General features: G+C 36.1%; 2 protein-coding genes and 1 long non-coding RNA gene across 3 annotated transcripts in view; all 3 read right to left on the reverse strand.

Moving 5' to 3' along the window:
- Positions 1-23,821, reverse strand: part of LOC107690500 (uncharacterized) — a 300,658-nt gene that overhangs the window by 151,304 nt on the left and 125,533 nt on the right. The gene's annotated exons all lie outside the window — the stretch shown is intronic.
- LOC107690517 (uncharacterized) lies at positions 803-2,685 on the reverse strand. Its single transcript, XR_001634452.1, has 3 exons — positions 1,432-2,685; positions 1,244-1,293; positions 803-1,151 (listed from the first exon to the last, which is right to left on the reverse strand). It is a non-coding gene; the product is annotated as an uncharacterized LOC107690517 (long non-coding RNA).
- On the reverse strand, positions 3,919-12,602 carry LOC107690501 (uncharacterized). Its single transcript, XM_016488858.1, has 8 exons — positions 12,434-12,602; positions 9,258-9,593; positions 6,217-6,555; positions 5,658-5,981; positions 5,091-5,240; positions 4,935-4,963; positions 4,561-4,648; positions 3,919-4,266 (listed from the first exon to the last, which is right to left on the reverse strand). Exons 1-8 carry the CDS (start codon positions 12,576-12,578, stop codon positions 4,250-4,252), a joined length of 1,428 nt encoding a protein of 475 aa, XP_016344344.1. The 5' UTR covers positions 12,579-12,602; the 3' UTR covers positions 3,919-4,249.

Here is a 23,821-nt window from a genome sequence, read left to right on the forward strand (position 1 = left end):
ACCGCTCCAAAAGCAGCACCTAGTGGCAAAGAATGAATTTGCATTTTCATTCAGACCAACCCGAAAAGACCAACAAGTGGGCGGGCAATATGCTAATGTTTCATGTTGAGGTCACCATGAAACGGCTTGGGATTCGTTTTAAAAAGGACTTGTTTCAATGATTCAGAGTCGACTCTTTCTTTTGAGAGACAATAACTTTATACACGGTGCACTTTCAGATTTAAAACGTTGCAGGATTTTTTCATTCACTTTGAGCTGTGTTAAGGCGGGTGTACACGGTGCGATTTTTGCTGTCGTACGAGCTCGCAGGCGATTTTTTTCTCTCGGGAGAAAATCGCAGATGCTCGCATGGTGGCGGCGTCTTGGCGGAATAGATCTGCTACGCTGCTGCAGCAGAGCAAGTACAGAGACTTGCTACTGCTAATACATCCACAAAATGTTGCTGTGAGCATGTAAGAAATACTGCTGCTGCACATATGACATGCGAATAACCCACATATAGCATACATGAAATCACCCTGTAGCAGATCTATGCAGGTGGAGCTGGGGAAGATGGAGGGTTTCTGAAGTGCGCCACAAAATGCTACGACAAAAAAAGCAAGGTATTTGAATATTGAGCAGTAAGCTCATTGGCTACCGATACAGGAGAGAACCAATCAGCTGCCATGTGACAATGATGTCACCAGGTCAGATTGAGCTAGACCTATCGGACTGCGCCATCTAGAGTTTCATGCCAGAACTCTGCATTTATTTCTGATTATAAACTCTAAAATCATGACAAACTTACAGATTTCAGCAGTTATGGGTTAATCAGATCCGTTTTTATTGCCATCCATCTGTAAGAAAATGCAGGGGCTCAAAGTATAAGGCACCCTTTCCTTGGCTGAAGCAATGTTAAAGAAAGCAAAGAAATTGTGTCAAGATATTCAGCTCAAAAAGGCACTAAATGATCAGCTCTTCCAGAGCTTGTGTCACAGGCTTTTGAGGAGTTTGGCCTATTGGTACTTCAGCTCTGACAGAGCAATTTTTCCTATAAAATTACCATTACAAAAATAGGCACCATGATGGCATTTATAAATCCTATTGTTCTTGTAAGACAGTGTTCAGTAGGCAGTTGAGATGACTCTGAACGGGCAACAGGTCTGATGAACCTGAAAAAAGAAGAAGAAAAAAAAAAAAGATTAGCACAATTAATTCTCTTCCACTGTACAGATAAACGGATCTAAACTGGGATCAAACATACTTTTCCTGTTCAAATACAGGCGATCATTTCTATCATGCAGTGATGACATTCTGCAATAAAAACAACAGGAAAGCTAAATTAAATGATACAAAATGACACCAAAATACAGCACAGCTTAATGCTTTAAAAACGGGAAAAAAATACAAGAAATGGAAGGAAATAGATCATGTGAAGTAGTGGCCATTCACCTTACACGCCCCACAGGTCTCCATCTCCCTCCTCACATGAAATGCAAGAACTTGGCAGTAAAAAACCTAATCAGTATCTCAAATGGCAGCATGTTATACTTTACAACACTTTTGATGCAACAAAATACAAAGAAGAACATTCACTTTTGCACATTTCAACAATTAAGACATTCAGTGGTAGCAGCAAACATCTGAAAGCTACAATAAATATCAAATGTCATTGTTTTATCACTGAACACACATTTGTGAACTGTGATTAAAATACAATTCAGATGCTGAACACCAGTACACAGCTTGAGCAGCAGTCAGTAACAGTCACAAAATATACTATAAAACCATACATTACATAAAACACATATTCGGCACTTTGTAGCTGCTTCTGTCCACTGCGTCTTTCAGTGCACTTCTTACAAGTTTAGTTCCTGAGAGTTTGCTCAAGGACACAATGGTGAGATTTCATGGATTGACCCTTGCTGGATTTCAACAACCTTTCTTTAACCACAAAGGTATGTTAATCAAACAATCAAACATCAGCGTGGACTGTGAAATGTTCCATTTCTTAAATATTACTGTTAAAAATGTCAGTTTACAGTTGACAAAGCTGCCTGAACAAGAGAGGTTTGCTGGTTAAATTAGGTGTAGAACAGCAGCATCCCAAACTCAACATACTGGCATTTCATCGTCAATGTTCCTCTGTCCAAGCTAACAAAAACATATTCCAAGAACATTTTGCTAATGTTCCCATTGAGTTAAGAAAACATTATTTCTGAAAGGTTCAAAACATCCATTTTTTAAAATAAAAGTTCTGAGAACATTTCCCGTTAGCTGTGGTAGTGTTGTCAAGATGACAATGATAAATAGTAAAGATGGAACATTATAATGCTAATTTGTACATACAGTATGTGAAGAGCACTCGTATCTTGCAATATGACATCTTTTGGCCAAAATGCCCATCTTGAAAACATATTTTCACAGCCAGTTATATGTAAACAAAACATTTGATATGTCAAGATCCCATTTACCTGCACCCAAACAATCTGTAATTGGATTGATGGCTCAACTGGATGGCAAAACCTTCCTGTAAACACTTTCGATCAGATTGAAAGGGGTAGTGTAGAACTGAAATAATCGGATCTACATGATCAAATTAAACATGTAAATGCTTAAAGCTTGACTATCTTTGTCAAGTGTATGTTCCTGTTTTCCTTATTTGGTCCTTCCTGTTCCTGTCCTCGTTGAATCCTATGAATTTGGTTCCAGCTGTGTTTGTTTAATTAGTTAATTTGCTCCCAGGTGTGTCCCATTGGTGTCTGTGTATTTATAGTGAGTCCCGTTCTGAGTTTCTTTGTCCGGAATTGTTTATGTTCTCTCCTTGTGCTACGTGTGATTCCCTGAAGAAGAATATTAAACTCCTTTGTTTTGTACTCCTGGTCTCCTCGTTTCTCACTCTGTGCTCCCCACAGTAGCAACCCGTGACAATCTTCTCAGTCCGATTAAAAAAATATGCATGATGCATCATGTCTTACGAATGTCCGTTTGCTTATTTAGATAGAACTGGTCAGTATACGAGACCAAATATTCACTAAACATTTGCAAAAAAAAAAAAGCTCTTTTGACATATGTCAGCTTTTTTTTTTTAGGTATGTTATCAAGGCAAACATAGTACTTACACTTGCGGCAGCTTGTGTGAAATTTTCAAGGTGCTCCACAAAAGTACATCTTGTTTAAAATGGTTTTGACTGACGTCACTGGTGTTGATGCAGACTACTGATTACTATGATGTCCCATTAGATTAGATTAGATTAGATTAGATTCAACTTTGTCATTGCACATGTAAGGTACAAGGCAACGAAATGCAGTTAGCATCTAACCAGAAGTGCAATAAGCAGTAAGTACAGGATATACAGTGTCTACAATGTTACAAATGTACAATAAATATACAGATAAGGCAGTACTATGGACATAATTTACAGATTTTTAAATACTATCAGCATGATATACAGATAGGTATACTATGAACATACTATACATATGGATTATGTAATAAGTGTATGTACACTATAAGCAGAAACTATGAACATATGAACATCATTTACAAATGAATATGTAAGCGATACATTAAGCTGTACAAAACACTAGTGCAATGGAAATTTAAAAAAGTGCATAGAAAATATTGCAGTGTGCAAATGGATCATTCAGTATTCTGGATGAACAGACAGTAGTGCAAGTAATAAGTGTAACAGTTGTTTTTTTTTTTTTTGTAAACCAGATGTAGTGATGAGGAGAGATGTGAGGAGTGTGTAGTGTAGTGGTGGTGGGGGGTCAGCGGGCAGAATTCAGTAAGGAGACAGCTGTAGGGAAAAAGCTGTTCCTATGTCTGCTGGTCCTTGTCCGGGGGCTCCTGAAGCGCCTCCCGGAGGGCAGGAGGTTAAACAGTCTATGGTAATATTAAACTCCTTTGTTTTGTACTCCTGGTCTCCTCGTTTCTCACTCTGTGCTCCCCACAGTAGCAACCCGTGACAATCTTCTCAGTCCGATTAAAAAAATATGCATGATGCATCATGTCTTACGAATGTCCGTTTGCTTATTTAGATAGAACTGGTCAGTATACGAGACCAAATATTCACTAAACATTTGCAAAAAAAAAAAAGCTCTTTTGACATATGTCAGCTTTTTTTTTTTAGGTATGTTATCAAGGCAAACATAGTACTTACACTTGCGGCAGCTTGTGTGAAATTTTCAAGGTGCTCCACAAAAGTACATCTTGTTTAAAATGGTTTTGACTGACGTCACTGGTGTTGATGCAGACTACTGATTACTATGATGTCCCATTAGATTAGATTAGATTAGATTAGATTCAACTTTGTCATTGCACATGTAAGGTACAAGGCAACGAAATGCAGTTAGCATCTAACCAGAAGTGCAATAAGAAGTAAGTACAGGATATACAGTGTCTACAATATGTTACAAATGTACAATAAATATACAGATAAGGCAGTACTATGGACATAATTTACAGATTTTTAAATACTATCAGCATGATATACAGATAGGTATACTATGAACATACTATACATATGGATGGCATTAGCATCCGGTGGAATATAGGCTGCAGTTATAATGGTGGAGCCACAGCCTGATCAGTGGTTGTCCCTTTAACAACATTCATTTCAATACCATTTTCCCCAGATAGCAAGTTTTCTGCTGCACCATTCTCCTGAAACAAAGAAAACAGAATCACAGAAGGTGATCAGGATTGATGATCCAGTTACACAAACACATCTGATGTTTGCTGAATGTAAAGATTCAAGTTCTTCATTCTGAAGTAAAACAGCACAAGTGTGGTACTCTCTTAAAGTCAATTGTTATAAATTATAAACATATTATGAATTATTATTTCTGAATGAAACCACATATACTTTCACACAGAAAGCTCAAACAGATAAACGTCACAATGATCTCAAAGATCAGAACTGTTGTAAATTCATAGGGTAGTACCTCACCTCATTATGATTGTTCTGCCCCCTGGTGTCTGTTTAAACAATAAAACAAAATCTTAGTTTGGTCAATTACACTAAAAAGACACATTTTTAAAGATAATTTTTGTATAATAAATCCTATATTTACATTTAATGAGATCAGTTGCATGTAATACTTGCCATTTTGTTTTGTTTTTGTACATTCCTTGTGGCAACAGTAAATCACAACAGCTACTGCAGCTACGAGCAGAACACCACCAACAGCACCACCAATAACAGCAGCATTTGTTCCTGGTGCAGCAGTTGAAGGTGGACCTGGATCTCGAACAGCTGAAGACAGACAGCCATTATTATTAGAGATAGTCTGAAAATCAACTGTATCAATACTTTTGACTGATTTTTACACCTTTCTGCTTTCAGCACAATGCTGTTTGATATGGATTTATTTGATAAATGGGGCCATCTGGTGGTTTTTTGAGCAACATCAGCTAAAATAGTGGCTTTCACAGGAAAATTGATTAATATATAAATACAATTTTTTCTTATTATTAACAATAGACTTCAAAATTGTAAAATGCATAATGTGACACATATCAATGTAACAACCGTCTGTCACTATAATATGACAACCTATTTGAAGATGACAGATTATCAATAATGAAACCATTTAGTTGGATGATTTATATTTCAAAGTGTTTTCTAAAACTGCTCAAGCAAAAAGGCACTGAATTATTAAATGATACTCACCAGCAACAGTAACACTGACAGTGAAGCTTCTAATGATGCTGATTCTGCTGCTGTAGATCTGTTGTTGATAAACTCCAGAATCTGTGGTTCTGGTGTTTGTGATGGTCAGAGATCCAGTCTGATGATCCAGCTTCAGTCTGTCTCTGAATCTATCTTCACACTGATCATCTGCACAGATCTTACTCTGATCTCCAGTGATTTCAACAATGAGAGTGTCATTAAAATACCATCTCAGCAAATCATTTTGGCTTATTTCACCAGAGTATAAGGTGACATTTTCTCCCTCCTTTTTCTTAATTTCATCTTGTTCAGCAGCAGAAATATCTGAAACACAAACCAAACGCTGCTTGAAGTTTTTTTTTTTACAGGGGAAAGGAACATAACATGAGAACTGTGGAATCTATAAATTACACTTTAACAGTAAATGTGTGCTTTAAGAAATTATATGTGAATTAATACACAGGTAAATATAATAAACACCGAATGTCACTACAACAATATTACTAAACATGAATGATGTGATTTAAATGTACAATACTTGCTTTTAAACATAACTCACCATGGACGGCAAAACTGAAGGTCTTGTCACCCTCGCCATTGTTTGTACTGCTGATCCTTAGTTGAAAAAGTCCAGCATCTGTGGTTCTGATGTTTGTGATACTCAGAGATCCAGTCTGTTTGTCCAACTTCAGTCTGTCTCTGAAACTCTCAGTGTAATTATTACACTGAACATCTGTACAGATCTTACGGAGATCTCCAGTGATTTGAGCGATGCGAATGTCATTAAAATACCATCTAATTCTGCCTTGTTGGTTTGTTTTAACATCAGTTTGGAAAGTGACTGAATCTCTCTCCATCACAAACACTGAGACTCCATCTGTATTAACACTGAAAAAACCTGAAAAATAAATGAACAGTTCATTAGGATTTATAATAAACAATACTGCCCATAAAATGTTTATTTTGTACTTATTAAAATTGTTCTGTTTTCCACCACATTAAGGTACAATGTCATGTTTTTCTACAAAATCCGATTATTTTTACTACTACTGTTTGAATCTCCTCCATAAATAACATGTTTTCATTTACATTTTTACTCATTTGGCAGAAGTGTCCACTGCAATCACAGACAGATGGACTAGTAGACAGACTGCATCATTGAAAGGCTTTCACAAAACCGTATTACCTTCTGATAGAATCACAGAAATAACAAACATGGCAAGGGAAACGTCACCCACAGTCTTCAAAAAATAATTACTGGCATTAGGGCTGGGTATCGTTCAAAAATGTTCAATATCGATACCGATACCTTGACTTCGATACTGGTTGCTGAACGATACTTTTTTTCAAAACCAATTTTATAAAATCAATTTTAACAAGATTACATTATCTAAAAAAAAAAAAAAATAATAAATAAATAAAAATGTAACCAACAATAAATCAGTGCAAATAGTTTTAATAAAGTTTAAATAGTCTTCAGTTTACACATCTGTTAGGCTACGTTTAAACTTGTGCGTGTTCGTTTTAAAATGCATAGCTTAGACAGAATCATCATTTCTATTCATTTTCCACTGATTTACTGATGAGCATTAGCAGCTTCCAGCACTGTCCGCCTGTGTTCTCTCTTCCATGATCGCTGCTCTGACTCAGAGATAATAACATATTTCAGCAACATTACATGGCTAAAACACACATTAGACGGCAATCGAAAGTTTTTAAAAACACTCTATGGTGGTTTAAAGTGAGTTTTGAGTAAATAAGATTTATATTCCCCTTTTATTGTCTTATGTAGCATGATGCTACAGTGTGCATGAATGGTCACATAACACGTACTTTCGGTTGTGTTGTATGAATGAACAGACATCTGCATATGATCAGAACTGGAACTGGAAATGAATGACTGATCGGTCTGTCATTTGTCAGGGATAGTGGAAAGCCGGCTTGAAACACAGTGGAAACGCTAGTATGACGAGGATCGTTTATATTTTAAAGGGGTCATATGATGCTATTGTAAAGATCATTATTTTGTGTATTTGGTGTAACAGAATATGTTGACATGCTTTAATGTTCAAAAAACTTCCTGAAACCACGCCTTCTTTCTTTGCGTGCACATTTGGGCGGCGTTATGCAAATCTTTCCACATAGTGACGTAGATATGTGGGGGCGTGTTAGAACGAGCTGTTTTAGGTAGGCGTGGCATTTCTATGAACAACAAAAAATTTATTTTTTGTTACTTACTGATAATACTTCACTGATAATCCTCTCTATGGAGAAGCGATCGGCGCAAAAGAATCGCTGAGTCAAAATTGACAGGGCTCGTTTCCCAAAGCAACTACGGTCGCAAGTAATGTCGTTATAGTTCAATGTAATTTAACAACCACAGTTTGCTAACGATGCTTTTGGGAAACTCACCTCAGATCCATCCAGTTTGTGAACCATTCACACTGGTTTCGTTAAACAAAATAAATGATTCATTTAAAATATTGACTCAAAAGAATCATCTGTTCACGATCACGAATCGGATCATGAACTCGCATTACCACGCGAAAGATGATCTATTCTTAAACATTTCGAATGAATAAAGACTTCAAGTTCATCTGTAAAGCTATCGTTTGACTTCATAAACGTTTATTTCATGCATGATTCGTATGGATCTGTTAACTGAATGCAAAGTGTGAATTCTAGGAGAATTCGGTGTCATTTGCTAAATGAACAGGCTGCTGCAATATTAAACGTAATGATAACCATTCAATGCTCAAAATATGAGAAAATAGAAACGCAAGCGTTTTTCAGATGAGAAGTTGAATCCTTCGATGCTGATAGAAGTTTTGTCGCAGGTAACTTGGGCATAGATTGCACTGAGATGTTACGTCCTTTTTCAGATTTATAAGTAAAATAGTCTTTGTATTTCCACAAGAGAAATGCATTACACGAATGGCTTTCTGTTGTGTCATCCATTTTTGTGCCGTGATGATGCACTCTCACTACGAGTTGCTAAATAAACAGGCTGCTGCACACAGTTTTTTTTAACGGAGAATCTGCCTTATTGGTTAAAATCCCCAAATTGTTTACTTAAATATTAAATGAAGAAATTACATTAAAAATTTAAAGTAATCACTTTGGTAATCTAAAATACTTTTCGGATGTAACTGTAATTTGATTACCACCTATTTAAAATGTAATTATGACAAAATACAGTTACTCATATTTTGTATTTTAAATACGTAACGCCGTCACATGTATTTCGTTACTCCCCAGCCCTGATTATTAGACAAACTTCTATCCGTATTAGACAGAACTGAACGACGACAGCAAAGAAGAGGGAGAATGTGAGCTGAAAAATAAAAGTCCCGCCTCGAACACATCGGCCAAACAGAAAAACTTATCGGCCGATGCCGATATTTGAAAAATGCCAAATATCGGCTGATATATATCGGCCTTGGCGATATATCGGTCGACCACTACTTTTAATCTAATGGGGATGGTGGGGGGATGGGGAGGATGCAGAGGGGATGATTTTTGTTATGTATTTTTTCAACATTCCCCTTCAAATGATGTTATTTAAATGTACAAGATTAGCTTTTCAAAATAATGACTCACCACGAACAGTAACACTGTAGGCCTTTTCACTGTTACTGCTGTTTCCACTGCTGATCTGTAGAAGATAATCGCCAGAGTCTGTGGTTCTAGTGTTCATGATGGTCAGAGATCCAGTCTGATGATCCAGCTTCAGTCTGTCTCTGAATCTCTCAGTACCTTCATTACACTGAACATCTGTGCAGATCTTACTGAAATCTCCAGTGATTTCAGCGATGCGGGTGTCATAAAGATACCATCTAAGTCTGTCTTGCTGGTTTGTTTCAACACCAGTGTGTAGACTGACTGAACTTCCCTCCTTCACTGACACTTCACTGACTGATCCAACACCAGACACACCTGAAGAAGAAACAAACACACAATCGTAAGCCAAACAAAATGATACAACAGGAAAGTGTTAAAAAAAATGTATTTTATTAAGATGATAATGATTATAGGTAAAGAAATATGAATGATACATAATGTAACATGCAAACAAACAGCAGAACATCACTGATTTACAAATGCACTCATCAGACAAACATACAGTCTCATGAACAGTGTTGGGCAAGTTACTTCCAAAATGTAATACATTATATATTACTAGTTACTGTCTTTTGAAAGTAATTAGTTACATTACAATATTACTGTCTCTGAATTGTAATGCGTTACACTACTTTTAAGTTACTTTCACCAAAATATCCACAGAAGTATTATAAAATGCCAAAATGTAGTTTATTGCTGCTCATTCTACACCCAGTGGAGGGTAATGTGGTAGGTCTATATAGCATACAATTATAAAATCATATTTAGATGCCGGTATGTAGGTCTACATTAATGCTAAGTTGTAGTTTAGGTTAAACATGGATAAGCAGAAACCTCGTTATTACATTCATAAATAACACCGGTAAATAAAGCGAAATGTTATAATGTACAAACAATAAACACAATACCTAGCCTACAGGCAAATTTGAATGGTTTCAGAAGAATACAAGAATGAAAAATATAAGTTGCTATTTGCTAAACAAGCTAAAACGAATTAGGTTAATCAGTGGCGGCACTAGGGCGGGGCTTGACGGGGCCCATCAGAAACTTGCTTAGCCCCGGCACAGCCCACCCAAGGATTTCCTAATGATGTTCCCTTATTTTTGGTGTCACTTTCATTAACATTAAAAAAATGCCTAATATGTGGCCTATAAACTATTGATATTATGGGGGAGGGGTCAAGCAACACAAGCAAGCAACGCGCAAACTGTGCAAGAGTTATGCCGGTGAACGTCAGTAAATTCACTATAGAGAAAGTGAAAGTAAAAAAACTGACGGAGCTTTCTAACGCTGCATTAACGGCACATATTCTCTGAGACAAAATTACTTCAATATAGGCTGATGACGGTATATAACTGTCTTAAATTATTCCCTTAATATTTCTCTTGTGGCCCATATCCTATAGTGAAAAACATGAGAAGAAACGTATTTCGCGTTAAACAGGCTGTTTTTGAAAATCTGTGCACGAAATAAAACTGCTCTTAATTTTCATCGATGACTGCAGTGTTAATAATTTTAATTATAGGCCTATAACTAAATTGTATAAATTAATAGACCTGTTTAAAAAAAACATTGTCAATGAGGAGTAGCCTAAACTAATAGCCTAAATTTTAATAATCCTCACAGCGCGCCATACGGCGCGGAACGGCATAGTCAAATGATTTAACAAAAACAGATTTTGTTATTTTTAGTTGAACTTAATTTTTGTTGCTTGTCTGCGCTCGTCCGCCGCCTTTTTTCTCTTCTCCGACCCCGCAGCTCTCTCCGATACTGTTAAGTGGCACCAGTCCAGTGTTTCCAGGTTTTACTCATGCTATTTCTCCATGTTGAGAGTTTGGTGTCGCACATATTGCTAAGCATTCTTATCCTTTTCTCCGGTAAACTGAAAATAACAGGAGTGTGTCCATCTCACAAATGTAGAATCCGTCTCTTCATTCATCTCAACCATCTAATTCCAGCAACAGAAGATAGACAAACTATTTTACCCGCGGATTTTTTTCTCTGGTGCTGTTTTGCGGTGTTAGTAATATGTTGTTGTAACTTGCGTTATTGAGATTATAACGAGTAATAATATTACCCAAATTTTATTAGTAATGCGTTATATTACTGCGTTACAGCAAAACGTAATATACTACTGTAATATCATTACTTTTGTAATGCGTTACTCCCAACACTGCTCATGAATGATCTTATACAACTTCATGATCGTCATACAACCGATAGCATGTTATTATTTTTAGTACTGTCCTGAATAACACTTTTCAGATAACAGACATTTACTGTAGACAAAATAACACAACACAAAGGAATCAGTTCAAGAGTTTACACAAGCTTGATACTTAATGTGTTATGTTATTTTCTGGCTAATCAATAAAGATGTTTTGTGATAGTTGCTCATGAGGCCCATGTTTGTCCTAAGCATTGGTTGACCGGTCATTTTTTGATGAATGATTCACAGTATGATCTGTACATTCACGCAATCCAGAATTTTCGAATTCAACCTCATAATGAATCAAAGTTGAACATAGCCATAACATTTTTTTTGTACTTAATGGAAAATGGTGTTACCCTCCCCCACATTACAATGAGGTGTTTTTTTCTGTTTTTGGTCCTGCGGTTTTAATCTGCCACGAAAATAAAATGTTTAAATTTACATTCTTATTCATTTGAAAAGCTTTTATCTAAAAGCGTCTGACATTGCATTCGATCAGTTTGTGCAACATTTGCTCGCGGTATGATGCCATATTACTTTTTTTATTTTTTGATCTGGGCCTGTTTGCAGGGTGCAGGCTAAATGCGTCACATTCGTAGTTCGTTTTTATCATCGACAAACAGCGAGATTTTAACACATAAATGCCATGTCATAGTCAAGCAAAAATCACGCACTCCAAAATACAAATGATATTTCTGTCGAATAAGAGATTAGCTGACATTAAACAAACTGCGTCACATCCACCGGCCGGCATATTGACAAGAGGCCTAACTGTTAGTACATTTTAACACGTATCACGCTGTCCTATAGCTTACATCTGACAGCTTCTGTTTTGTCCCATAAAGCATGCTACCCATGCGTGGGACTGTTTTGACTAAAAAAGTGATTATTTTAACTGAAAATAGCGGTTAACATAGAAAAGCGATGCTAGCACAAATCTTACCGTGGTAGAGTAAACAGCACAACAATAAGGGCAAAGTAAAGCGACTATTCTTTTTTAGCAGTTTTTCTAAAAAAGAAATACAGATTTTTATATGTAAAAGTGATATGGAAGTGTTGTTCTGCATCTTTAACGCAGAAGCCGTCATTTCACTCGTAAGGTGAAACTGACAGTCGTCTTCTTCTTCTTCTGGTGTTTTATGGCGGTTTGGCAAACCAGCGAAAAGGTGCATTACCGCCACCTACTGATCTGGAGTGTGCATACATTTGGAAGAAAGAAATACAGAAGGGAAAAAAAGAAAGAAAAAAAAAAACCTAGATTCTATCTATTGTTCCTGTGTTTTCTTGCACTCTTGATTGCCTCGACCGATTTCCTAACAATACTTTTAAAGAAATATTATCAACTCCCAGCCATCCTAATTCTTGAATTAATTGAAATCTCTCCCTTTCATATGCAGACACTCAAAATTTTCCTTTCATTTCCAACACACTCCTGAATCTGGAAAAGTTGTCTTCTTTTAGACCCATTATTCCATAACTGTTGCCATTTCTTACTTCAAATGATATCACTCTCTTGAATTCAGCTTTACTTAAAGCTAACTTAATTTCTATTTGTGTATGATTTAATGCTTTCTTTGCTAGCAAGTCTACTTCCTCATTTCCATCCACACCCACATGTGCAGGCACCCAGAGGAATCGTACCTCTATCCTTAACTGCCTTATTCTAAACAAACTTTGTAAAACTTCAAATACTAAGTCTTGCCGAGCTTCAGATTTACCACTTAGTAGGCTAGTGAGCGCAGCCATTGAGTCAGTACATATCACAGTTCTATCTGGTTGAACTTCTTCAATCCACTGTAGAGCTAGTATGATAGCTAATAATTCGGTAGTAAAAACTGACACATGATCTGATAATCTTTTAGCCATTTTTATTTTAAAAGTAGGAATATAAACTGCTGCTGCTGTTCTCCCAGACTCTGGCTCCTTAGACCCATCTGTAAATACCTGTAACACAGAATAATACTCTTGTTTTATATATTGTTGAACTACTACTTCAGTTGGCATGTTCATCTCCGGTTTTTTTATTACTTTGTGAATTTGTAAATCAATTAGTGGCATAGGGAACAACCAAGGAGGAATTGCTGGAATAGCAACAGAAGGAGCAATTTCATGGTCTTTCAACTCCAAGCTGTATGCCTCCTTCCTTACTACCCAACCTACCCAACCAATTTCTTTGTATTCATATTCCCAACAATCTTTCAGAATTAGTTTAACTGGATGGTTTTCATGGTTTTCCTTTACACCATACCAGTACCTTAATCTCAGCTGAAACCTACGCTGTTCTAGAGGCAATTCTCCCATTTCAACTTGTAATGAAGCCACCGGAGAAGATCTAAATGCTCCACAGCAAATGCGCAAAGCTTGATTTTGTATTACCTCTATCTTTTTAAGTAAGGTTTTGTTCGCAGAACTATAAACTACACTACCATAATCTATGTTTGACCTAATCACAGCACCATAAATTCTTTTCAATGACTGACAGCTTGCCCCCCACTCAGCTCCGGACAAGCACCTTAATACATTTATTCCTTTTTTGCACTTTTCTATCAATTTCTGAATATGAATTTTAAAATTTAATTTAGAGTCCATCCACATACCCAAAAATCTTAGTACATTTACTTGTTCCAGCTGATAACCATACATTTTGACATTCAAACTTGGATTCTTTTTCGAAAAGCATATTACTTGTGTTTTTGCCACAGAAAACCGAAAACCCCAACAATTCGCCCAATTCTCCACCTCATTCACTGCTTTTTGCATTTTATTTTCTACAAATAAAACATTGCGCCCCCTTTTCCATAGTGCTCCATCATCCGCATACAATGATCTTCCTATTCCAGTATCAACGTTATGAAAGATGTCATTTATCATTAAATTAAAAAGAATAGGACTGCTCACACTTCCCTAGGGAGTACCATTCTCAATTGGGAGAATCTGAGAAAAAGCAGTCCCTACTCTTACTTGAATTGTTCTTCCAAACAAGAAACTCAGAATCCAGTTATACATTTTTCCATCAATTCTCAAGCTTTCCAATTTCATTAAAAGCCCCTCTTTCCACAACATATCGTAAGCTTTTTCTACATCAAAAAAGACTCCCACAAGCACCTCTTTATTAATTTGAGCTTTTCGAATTTCAGCTTCCAAACACAATATTAAATCCATCGTATTTCTCCCTTTTCTAAATCCACTTTGACATGCTGAAAATATGTTTCTACTTTCAATCACATAAGTCAACCTGTTCATAACCATCCGTTCCATAAGTTTGCATAAATTTGATGTCAGCGCAATAGGTCTATAATTAATTGGCTGAGACTTGTCTTTTCCTGGTTTGGCTATTGGCACTATGACCCCATGCTTCCAATCTTCTGGCAAATTCCCTGTCTCCCATATTTTGTTAAAAAGTCTTAAAATCATACTTAATGATAATTCTGATAAGTGCTTTATCATCTCATAGCATATGTCATCCTTGCCTGGAGAAGTATGTTTGACCCCTGCAAGCGCTCTCTTTAACTCATACAAAGTTAATTCTGAGTCTAACATACTTCCTGATGGATTCTTCTTTACATAAATGTGAACATTCTCCCTAACTTTCTGTTCCCTATATCTCCTCATATTATCTGAAATATTACCATTACTGTGCACCTTTACGAATGCTTCCACTAACATCTCTGCTTTGTCACTGTCTTTTATTGCTATTTTTCCATTATTTACTAACACTGGAATATTGTTATTTCTCTGAATCCCTCCCATCTTCCTAATCATATTCCAAACTTCATTAATTTAAATTTCTTCCCCAATTCTATTACAGAATTCTCTCCAGTAATTTCTTTTTGCTTTTCTTACCTCCCTCCTCACTTTTGCCTGTGCTCTCTTAAAGTTAATGTACTCACTAAACAATACAGATTTTCTGGCTTTCTTCATCGCTTTATTTTTTTTCCCTAATTGCCTTACTACACTCGTTATTCCACCACGGGACTGCCTTTTTACCATTTATAGTTTTCTTTTTGCCAATTACTTCTTCTGCCGTATTTCTTAACACTTCACTTATTTTCTTACTTAACTCTTCGATACTTTCAATACCATCTTCTATTTCACACATCTTGTTATGACACAATTCTTTAAAAAGCTCCCAGTTGGCTGCATTAAATTTCCATCTTGGAATTCTCTCCACCAAGGTTTGTATGATGTCCACACCAATTTTACACCATATTGGATAGTGATCACTTCCCATTGTACTTTGTTTACTTACATTCCATTCACATTTTCTAGCTAGATTTTCTGACACTAGAGTGATATCTAAAGCTGATTTACGCCCATGAGTTACATCTATTCTCGTACAACATCCATTGTTAATACATACTAACCGTCCCCAATCTAACATTTCTTCCACAACCAGCCCAATATTATCTGTTTTAACACTCCCCCATAGTGTATTATGGGCATTGAAATCACCACACCATATTACTTTCTGATTTGTGTTACCTCTTATATTTTCCAATACTTCCTTACTTAACTTTTCACATGGAGTGTAAAAGTTAACTACTTTAATAGTATGACTGCCTTCCCAGACTTCCATCATAACCACCTCTTGGTCCACACTCACGTCAACATTCCTATATCCCACACCTTGTTTTATAAATGTAGCTACCCCACCTCCATTACCTTGTTTCCTGTCTTTCCGAATAACCACATATCCTTGTAAAACAAAATTCAACTGAGGTTTGAGCCATGATTCTTGAACACATATTATATCAGGTTTATTTTCCAAATCAGAAATGAATTTTTTTAATTCTTGCCCATTAGCTATTAAGCTTCTCGCATTCCACTGAAATATTAAAAGCACCATTATGTACCACCACATCCTGGTTGGGTGTATGTTGTCTGCATCTTTAAGTTCTCATTAATCATATCCACCGAGATACCCTCGATCTCTAGATACTTTTCCGCTGCTTTGATTATAATTCTGATTCTTTCTGTCCGGCTTTCAGTTTGCGCTGAACAGTTCACTACTTCCGCCATAAAAGTAACAAATGCAACATTGTTCTTAATCCCAACTTTCTCTTGAGTTTTTTCCTTTGCCATATCAGTCTTTTGTTGAAGGATTTCTTTACTTTTGTCTCCTGATTCCAAATTCTTTCCTACCTGTTTTAGAGCCTCAGAGTATGACAATCCTTCCTGTATTCTAACATTCTGAACTTGAGCCGCATGTTTCCTCACCTTGCATCCTCCATATCCCGCACTGTGATCCTCTCCACAATTACAACATTTGGGATTAACTCCTTGCCCACACTTTACTACATTTCTTTATAATATACTCTATGTGGACTTTCCAAGTTAATTGATCATCAAACCACATTCCCAAATATTTAAAATTAGATACCTTTTCTAATGCAGACCCATTAAGTTTAAGCTGCTTATTTTCTTTAATTTTCCTCCTGGTAAATATCTGGTAATATGTTTTGGATAATGAAAATTTGAACCCCCATTCTAAAGACCACCTTTCTACTATCTCTATTGCTTCTTGAATTCTATCCAAATTAAAAGATACATTTCTTCCTCTTTTCCACATTATTCCATCATCAGCATATAAAGCCGTATTAATTCCTGGAGGCACTTCTTCAAATACATCATTAATCATAATGTTAAATAATAAAGGGCTTATCACACTCCCTTGAGGTGTTCGATAGGTAAAGAAACTGAAGTGGGTGAGGTTTGGGGTATGTTAAAGAAGATGATTGGGATATATAAAACTAGGAATAGTCCGATATTAACAGGAGTAACAGCTATCACAGAAAAGGAAAAGGCAGAAATATTAGTCAAGACCTTTCAAAAGGCACATAGTAAAGAAAATCCAAGGAAAAGGAAAGGAAAGCCAGGAAAATATGCATCATTAGCTGGGAATTACAGGCCAATAGCACTTACGTCTAAGTTTTGTAAAATAATGGAAAAAAAGATTGTAAATAGGATGAATCATGTATTAGAGAGTAAGGGTGGGTTAGCACCTTATCAATATGGTTTTAGCATAAGCCTACTTTTTTAAGGTAGTTGCTTGACTGTGTTAAATGGCTAAAAGTATAATAATATCGTGTGAGCTGTGGATAAACTACATTTCATGGTAAAATTTAACAAAAGATTTTTAAATGGTTGTGTATATTATACAGTTCTTAATGTTAGTGAATGGAAAAATCAAAAGTATAAAGTTAAAAATGTCTGCCCTCGCACACTTTCACTTTTACTGAGGTTCATCTTCTGAGTCAAACTGAAAGCTGCTATCTTTAAAATGGGCCATGTGTGAGTGAGTCCGTTAAATGCATGAACCAGACACTGATATCTTTCACATAGTAATGGACGAGTCAAACTGTAAATGTTCAAAATAAGCAAAAGTAATGCATTAAGATTCTATACAAATGTGGCTGTCACCTGCATATTTCAAAAGCTCATTCAGTTGTACAGTGCAGTTGTCATTCCCATAAAATGACAGCAGCACTGTGTACATGGTCTGTTTTTACTTGGCTATGCCATTTTTAGACACTGTAATCTATGTTTATTTGAGTTGGTTATTGTTCAAACAGGCACCAGGAGGCAGCACGATGATCAAGCAGACCTTGTGTCTTTATTTTGTGCATTCAGTATGTATTTATAGCGCACCCTATCGGTAAGAGTAGTGCTATTATTAGAGATGTGATTTTCTGCTTTGGCCACCAGGAGGACGATGATGCGCTTGTGCTACTTTTGCTAACAACAGAACAAACCGTGTGTGATACAGTGCACTCGATATTCCATTATATTTTGTAAAAAGAATAAAACAGGAACAGTAAATGACAGTTAAATGACAAAAGGTGTGATTAATATTTAATAATGAGTGTTAGGTAAATGTCCATGTCATAAGCTAAAGATAGAACATTTTAGTTTCTGGATGATATGCTATTGGTAAATCACTATATTTATTAAAGGGGTCATATGATGCTATTTTAAAGATCATTATTTTGTGTATTTGGTGTAACAGAACATAGAGCCCTGGTACACAAGCCGCGGTTAAGACAGCTGACGTGCTATGATTTCTGACAGGCAGTTCACTCTGCTGTGATGTGACCCTGTTCCCTTCACGCACACACGTTGCGTTACTACTCTGCGCTGCGCAAGACTCCGCATTTGAACAGTCAATAGCAAATACTTAAACTAATAACAAAACATACTTACAGTCAGAAGTGCCAGGGTTCAAAAAACTGTCGTCCATAAAATGCGTTGCACAAATTCGAACATCTGGGTTGTGCTGTTCTGTTGTAAATAAATCTTAACCAATGATTCCTAATTGCATCTACTTCCGGAAGGCCAAATAAAGTGCTTTTGCTTTCGCACTGAATCACACAGCGTCTCACTGACATGGCTGCATCAACACGACTGCTGTTCCTGTAACCACACCTTCTTTCTTTGTGTGCACATTTGGGCGCATTATGCTAATGTTTCCACATAGTGACGTAGACATGTGGGGACATGTTAGAACGAGCCATTTTAGGTAGGCGTGGTTGACTCTTAACTGTTATAAAGAATATCTCTTTGGATTTGAGACTTTAGTCTTTGCAACTTTACAGATCTTCTTTATGCACCAAGAGCTTGTAACACTCCAAAGAGAAAGGAAGAATTTAAATCGCATCATATGACCCCTTTAAAATAACATTTTAGACATTACAGTAACACCAAAGATATGATACAGACAAAACAGTGACATCGTGGAAGAGAATGAATGTGAATGAAAAGGTGAGGTATTATCCAGTATGAGATCTAACAGCAAAAATCCAGTAGATACAGTATTTGATCATCGCTTTTTGGGGACATTTTCATACACAGCGTCAGTCTTTGATTTCTGCAAGGAAACACAAAATCAATCAATCAATCAGGAACCTTGCTGATGTAACAGAACTACTTTTATAATTGACTTCAGTAGTACTACTTGTAAAATCCTCAGTAGAACATAATTTTTCCATCAACTTTAGTTGATCTTGTACATTAAGATGATTTTTAATGTGCAACAACATATGCTAACATGGACCAGCATAAGGATATGACATCAAAAATTTTCATCACAAATTCTGAAGGTTTCTTACAACAGCGAAATGGCTTTGAATTATTTTCTTTCACACAAAAGCAACAGCAAAGATACTTGCTGCAGCACGTCTACAAATCAACCAACGACTGCTAAAGCTACATTTCACCTCAGATGATCATGAACCGCAGAGCAGCTGCAGCTCGTGGTCAAAGCACAGGTTAACAGCTTTATGTTCTACTTTCTTTACAATGCAAATCTAATGGTATAAAACTGACTTTGTAAGGGATATTTCAGGATAACAAACCAATTTATTTATATGTAGAACTGTTTAGATATGTTTTTAAACAAACCATGATTTAAATTAGTAGGCCACAGACACATCAGCTGTCTTTATAGCGGTTTTACATGTAGGATACAATCATAACACCTAATTCATGATATGTTCAAATAAATCACCTTTCCGTCAGACAGCAGCAGGTCAAAAAATATAAACGGGCTGTCCATAAACTAAAGATCCATAATGAGGCAATTACACAACTTCACTGATTATAATGGAAAAACTGCAACATGGAAAAACTTACACTGAGGAACAAAGTACACAGGCTTAGTGTAGATAGCACGAAAAAAAAAAACTTTCTTAAACTATCCTTTTGATGTGCTGCCTACTGCAGGTAACGGTCGGGCCGATAGCCCACCCACGTCTGTTCACTGACCATCTGATGCTGCAAACTTCAATCAGATTGACTGCAACACATCTTTTTGCAACACAGACATGAATGATCTTACCGTTTTTCGTGTTGTTGGTTTACACAAAACTGAATCAGTTCTGTCTTCCTCTTGGGTCTGGGCTGCATTAACAAAAATACAGACATATTAAAATGACAGTTGTATCAAAATTTGTGTCTTAAAGATAAATATTCATGCAGCTTGTTCTCCTTACCTGTTTTTCTACATTTCCTGCAGATGCAGCACATCACGACTGAAACTACGATCAACAGAGATCCAGCAGCAGAAGGAATCAGCACTATGTAAAATAATGGTAGGCCCTGATCTGGAATCGAAAAATTTAACCATTAGTGTCAGTGAATCTGTTTGTCTCATTTAAACAAAGACTATCAAATATCAGCAATATATAACTGAGAAGTCAGCTTATATAATTCATGTTAATACCAACACCGACATACCTGAACATGGCTGACAGAGTTCAGTAATGTTGAGGTGTTGAGTCTGGTTGCTGATGGGATTGTTGAGCACACAGCTGTAGGTGTTTTTCTCCTGATATTCCACCTCCAGAGGTAGAGAGAGACTGATGCTGAGATCAGACACACTGATGCTGGACAATAAACTGTTTCCTTTGTACCAGGAGAGAGTCACATGACCCACATTCACCACTGAACACACCAATGAACAAGATGATGATGATGATGATGAAGATGAAGATAATGATGATGATGATGATGATGAACAATCTCTGGTAATGTCAGGAGCGGGCAGAGGAGCTGGGAAATATGAGTGAATGAACATAAATATGGACAAACCTCAACATCAGTCTTATTTTTGGTGAATGTGTTGTTGACAACCAGTGAGTGTTTCCTTCCATTTAAAATATAAAATGATTAAACAATTCAGTATGCAAATATTTAAATGAATAATTTGGGTTCAGTATAAGTTAAACTCATTCTAAGGCAACTTTGACATAATGTTGATTATCAAAAATATGTAAAAGTAAATGTTAACATGATTTTAGTGTAAAAAAAAATCACAGTTTCTTAGTAAAGTTGTAATCCAATTTTTCAATCCAGCAACTCTGCCATGCAATACAATACCATAAACCATAAAATTACTGTATTACTGTAAAATTATTTAAGCAGGAATTGTGCTTTTATAAAGTTTTCTTTTAAATCCTCTAAATATTGGTCACACCAACATCTATTATAAAGCCTCAGCATGACCTCAAAATGAGGGATGAGTCGGAATTACTTTGTGGTAGTCATAATGCCACAAATGTGAATTGAGTTTAACTTCTAAATACAACAATCAGGAAACAAAAGATCTCTACTCACCATAGACAGAAACGCTGAATGTTTTTGATGACCGTTTCACTCCATTTATCTCTAGTTTATAATCTCCAGCGTGTTGAGTTGTGATGTTTGTGATGGTCAGAGATCCAGTTTGATTGTCCAGCTTCAGTCTGTCTCTGAATCTCCCATCAAGAACATCATATGTGGAGAAGATTTGGTTCTCAATGCTGATTTTAGCTATGAGGAATGTTTCAGCTCCAAATATCCACAGTATGTCGTCGTCTTCATGTATTTTAGTAACAAAAGTTTGTAAAGTGACTGAGTCTTCCTCCATCACATACACTGACAGTATTTCATTTGTTTTACTGCTAAACACACCTGAAAAACATACAGAAGCAGATCAAGACTTTTGTTGGTTTACAAATCCTGAAGTCAGCGGCTATTTGCTTTTAGACTAATTAATTTGTATTACTTTTATATGAATTTATTTGTAATCATTTACAAAAACATTTAAAACACTAAAAATTCACCTTACATTAAAAAAAAAAAAAAAAAAGTGTCTCACTTCCTGAGCCTCCACTGGTTGAGTTTATTTACATTTGAAATTTCCATATACTTTTTATTGACTTTTAACATTTTATAACATTTCCATGCCTATAAGTCACAATTTTAAAACTATGACTGCAAAGCAGACCAGAAAATTTGATCTCAGATTGATTTGATCTATCTGAGATAACAGCAAGCGAAAACTAACAGTAGTTTGTTATGCTTTAATAAATAAAATAAAAAAATAAGCCATGCTTTTATAACTTACCAGTCAGACTCCACCAGCACAAACAGAACAAAAGAAACATTTTCTACAGTTGTTCAGTGAAAACTTTGACCTAAAAGGACTATCTGCTGAAAACAATCGCTGGTGTGAATCCTCCCCCAACAGAGTTTGACCCTCCTCATTCACATGATCTAAAACTCAGAACATTCTTCTGACTCTAAAGGCTTCAACAGTATTAATAGCGGAAACATTTGTTTGTATTTGTCATTTAACAATGATAATCTAAATGTCTTATGTATTAAATATGTATAAGAACATTTCTAATAAATAAATGGGGGAAAAAACTGAAGTTGTTACTTAACTTACTTAAGTTGTTCTTGTTTTGTAATTTAATTGAATTACCCATATATAAATTATTGTGTATGAAAAAAAAAAAAAGAAAAGTTAAAACCATCTGCTGTCTCTCACTACTAGTATTACTGAGGTGTGATATGAGCAGCTCAGCTTCTGAGTCAAACTGAAACCTGCTGCGGTCTGATTTCTGTAGAAACGGGGTGATCTGTAGGGTGGACAAACATCTTGTATGTGGCCATTGGTTTGATGTGTTAGTTTGTAGTTGAAGGGCTTCTTCTGGTCCCAGTGTTATGAATATGAGTATGCTGATTAAAGTTGAGATGATTATCCAATGTAATGCCAAGGTATCTGAAATGCTCTACACTTTTAATCTCTCCATCAATGATAATCCTGAAAGAATACATTGATGTTTTGGAGGAGCTAAAAAATACAGTTATTTAGTCTTTGAGATATTAAGGTGGAGAAAGGTATCATCTCACCATAAAATATGCTATGGAACGTTGATAGTCCAAAAAGAATTCTCCCTGTCACTACAAATTTCCAAATGCTGCTATACTCCATGTATGTATCAATGTCCTGTTTATTTACCTTTAACTACCTATTGTTCGTATTAAGTACCTATTTTACTGTTTGTTTGTTTTTTTGTGTAGTATATTTGTATATATGTGTCACCGTTGTTCCCTGAAGGAACTATGTTTCGCTTTTAACCATTGCCATGCAATGTGCTAAAAATGACAATAAAGTTGACTTTGACTTTGACTTTGATATGTGCATGGTGCTGCAGATGTAGAACATGGAAGGAGGAAAAGCTTGCGCATGCGCCATGATACTCTCAAAAATGGCGCTGAAGGAGAAGATTTGTTGAATAAAGTCGTTCTATTTGTTTTCTTTGCACACAAAAAGTATTCTAGTAGCTTCACTGATGTCACATGGACTGTTTAAACAATGTTCTTGCTACGTTTCTGTGCCCAGATCGTGGTAGTTCCCTTGCTGTCTATGGTCAGAGTGCTCTTCGATTTCATAACAAAATATCTTAATTTGTGTTACGAAGATGAACAAAGGTCTTACGGGTTTGGAACGAAATGAGGGTAAGCGTAATTAGATAGAATAGAGTAATTAATGACAGAATTTAAATTT

The sequence above is a fragment of the Sinocyclocheilus anshuiensis genome, unplaced genomic scaffold, assembly GCF_001515605.1.
Source record: "Sinocyclocheilus anshuiensis isolate Anshui unplaced genomic scaffold, SAMN03320099.WGS_v1.1 scaffold1985, whole genome shotgun sequence".
NCBI lineage: Eukaryota > Metazoa > Chordata > Actinopteri > Cypriniformes > Cyprinidae > Sinocyclocheilus > Sinocyclocheilus anshuiensis.

Excerpts from the sequence above, each read along its gene's own strand:
- LOC107690501 (XM_016488858.1), bottom strand. The coding sequence starts at position 12,578 with ATGACGGCTTCTGCGTTAAAGATGCAGAACAACACTTCCATATCACTT. Across the intron at positions 6,556-9,257 it reads CTACAGTGTTACTGTTCGTG|GTTTTTTCAGTGTTAATACA; the intron begins GTGAGTCATTAT and ends TTTATTTTTCAG. Across the intron at positions 5,241-5,657 it reads TGTCAGTGTTACTGTTGCTG|CTGTTCGAGATCCAGGTCCA; the intron begins GTGAGTATCATT and ends GTCTGTCTTCAG.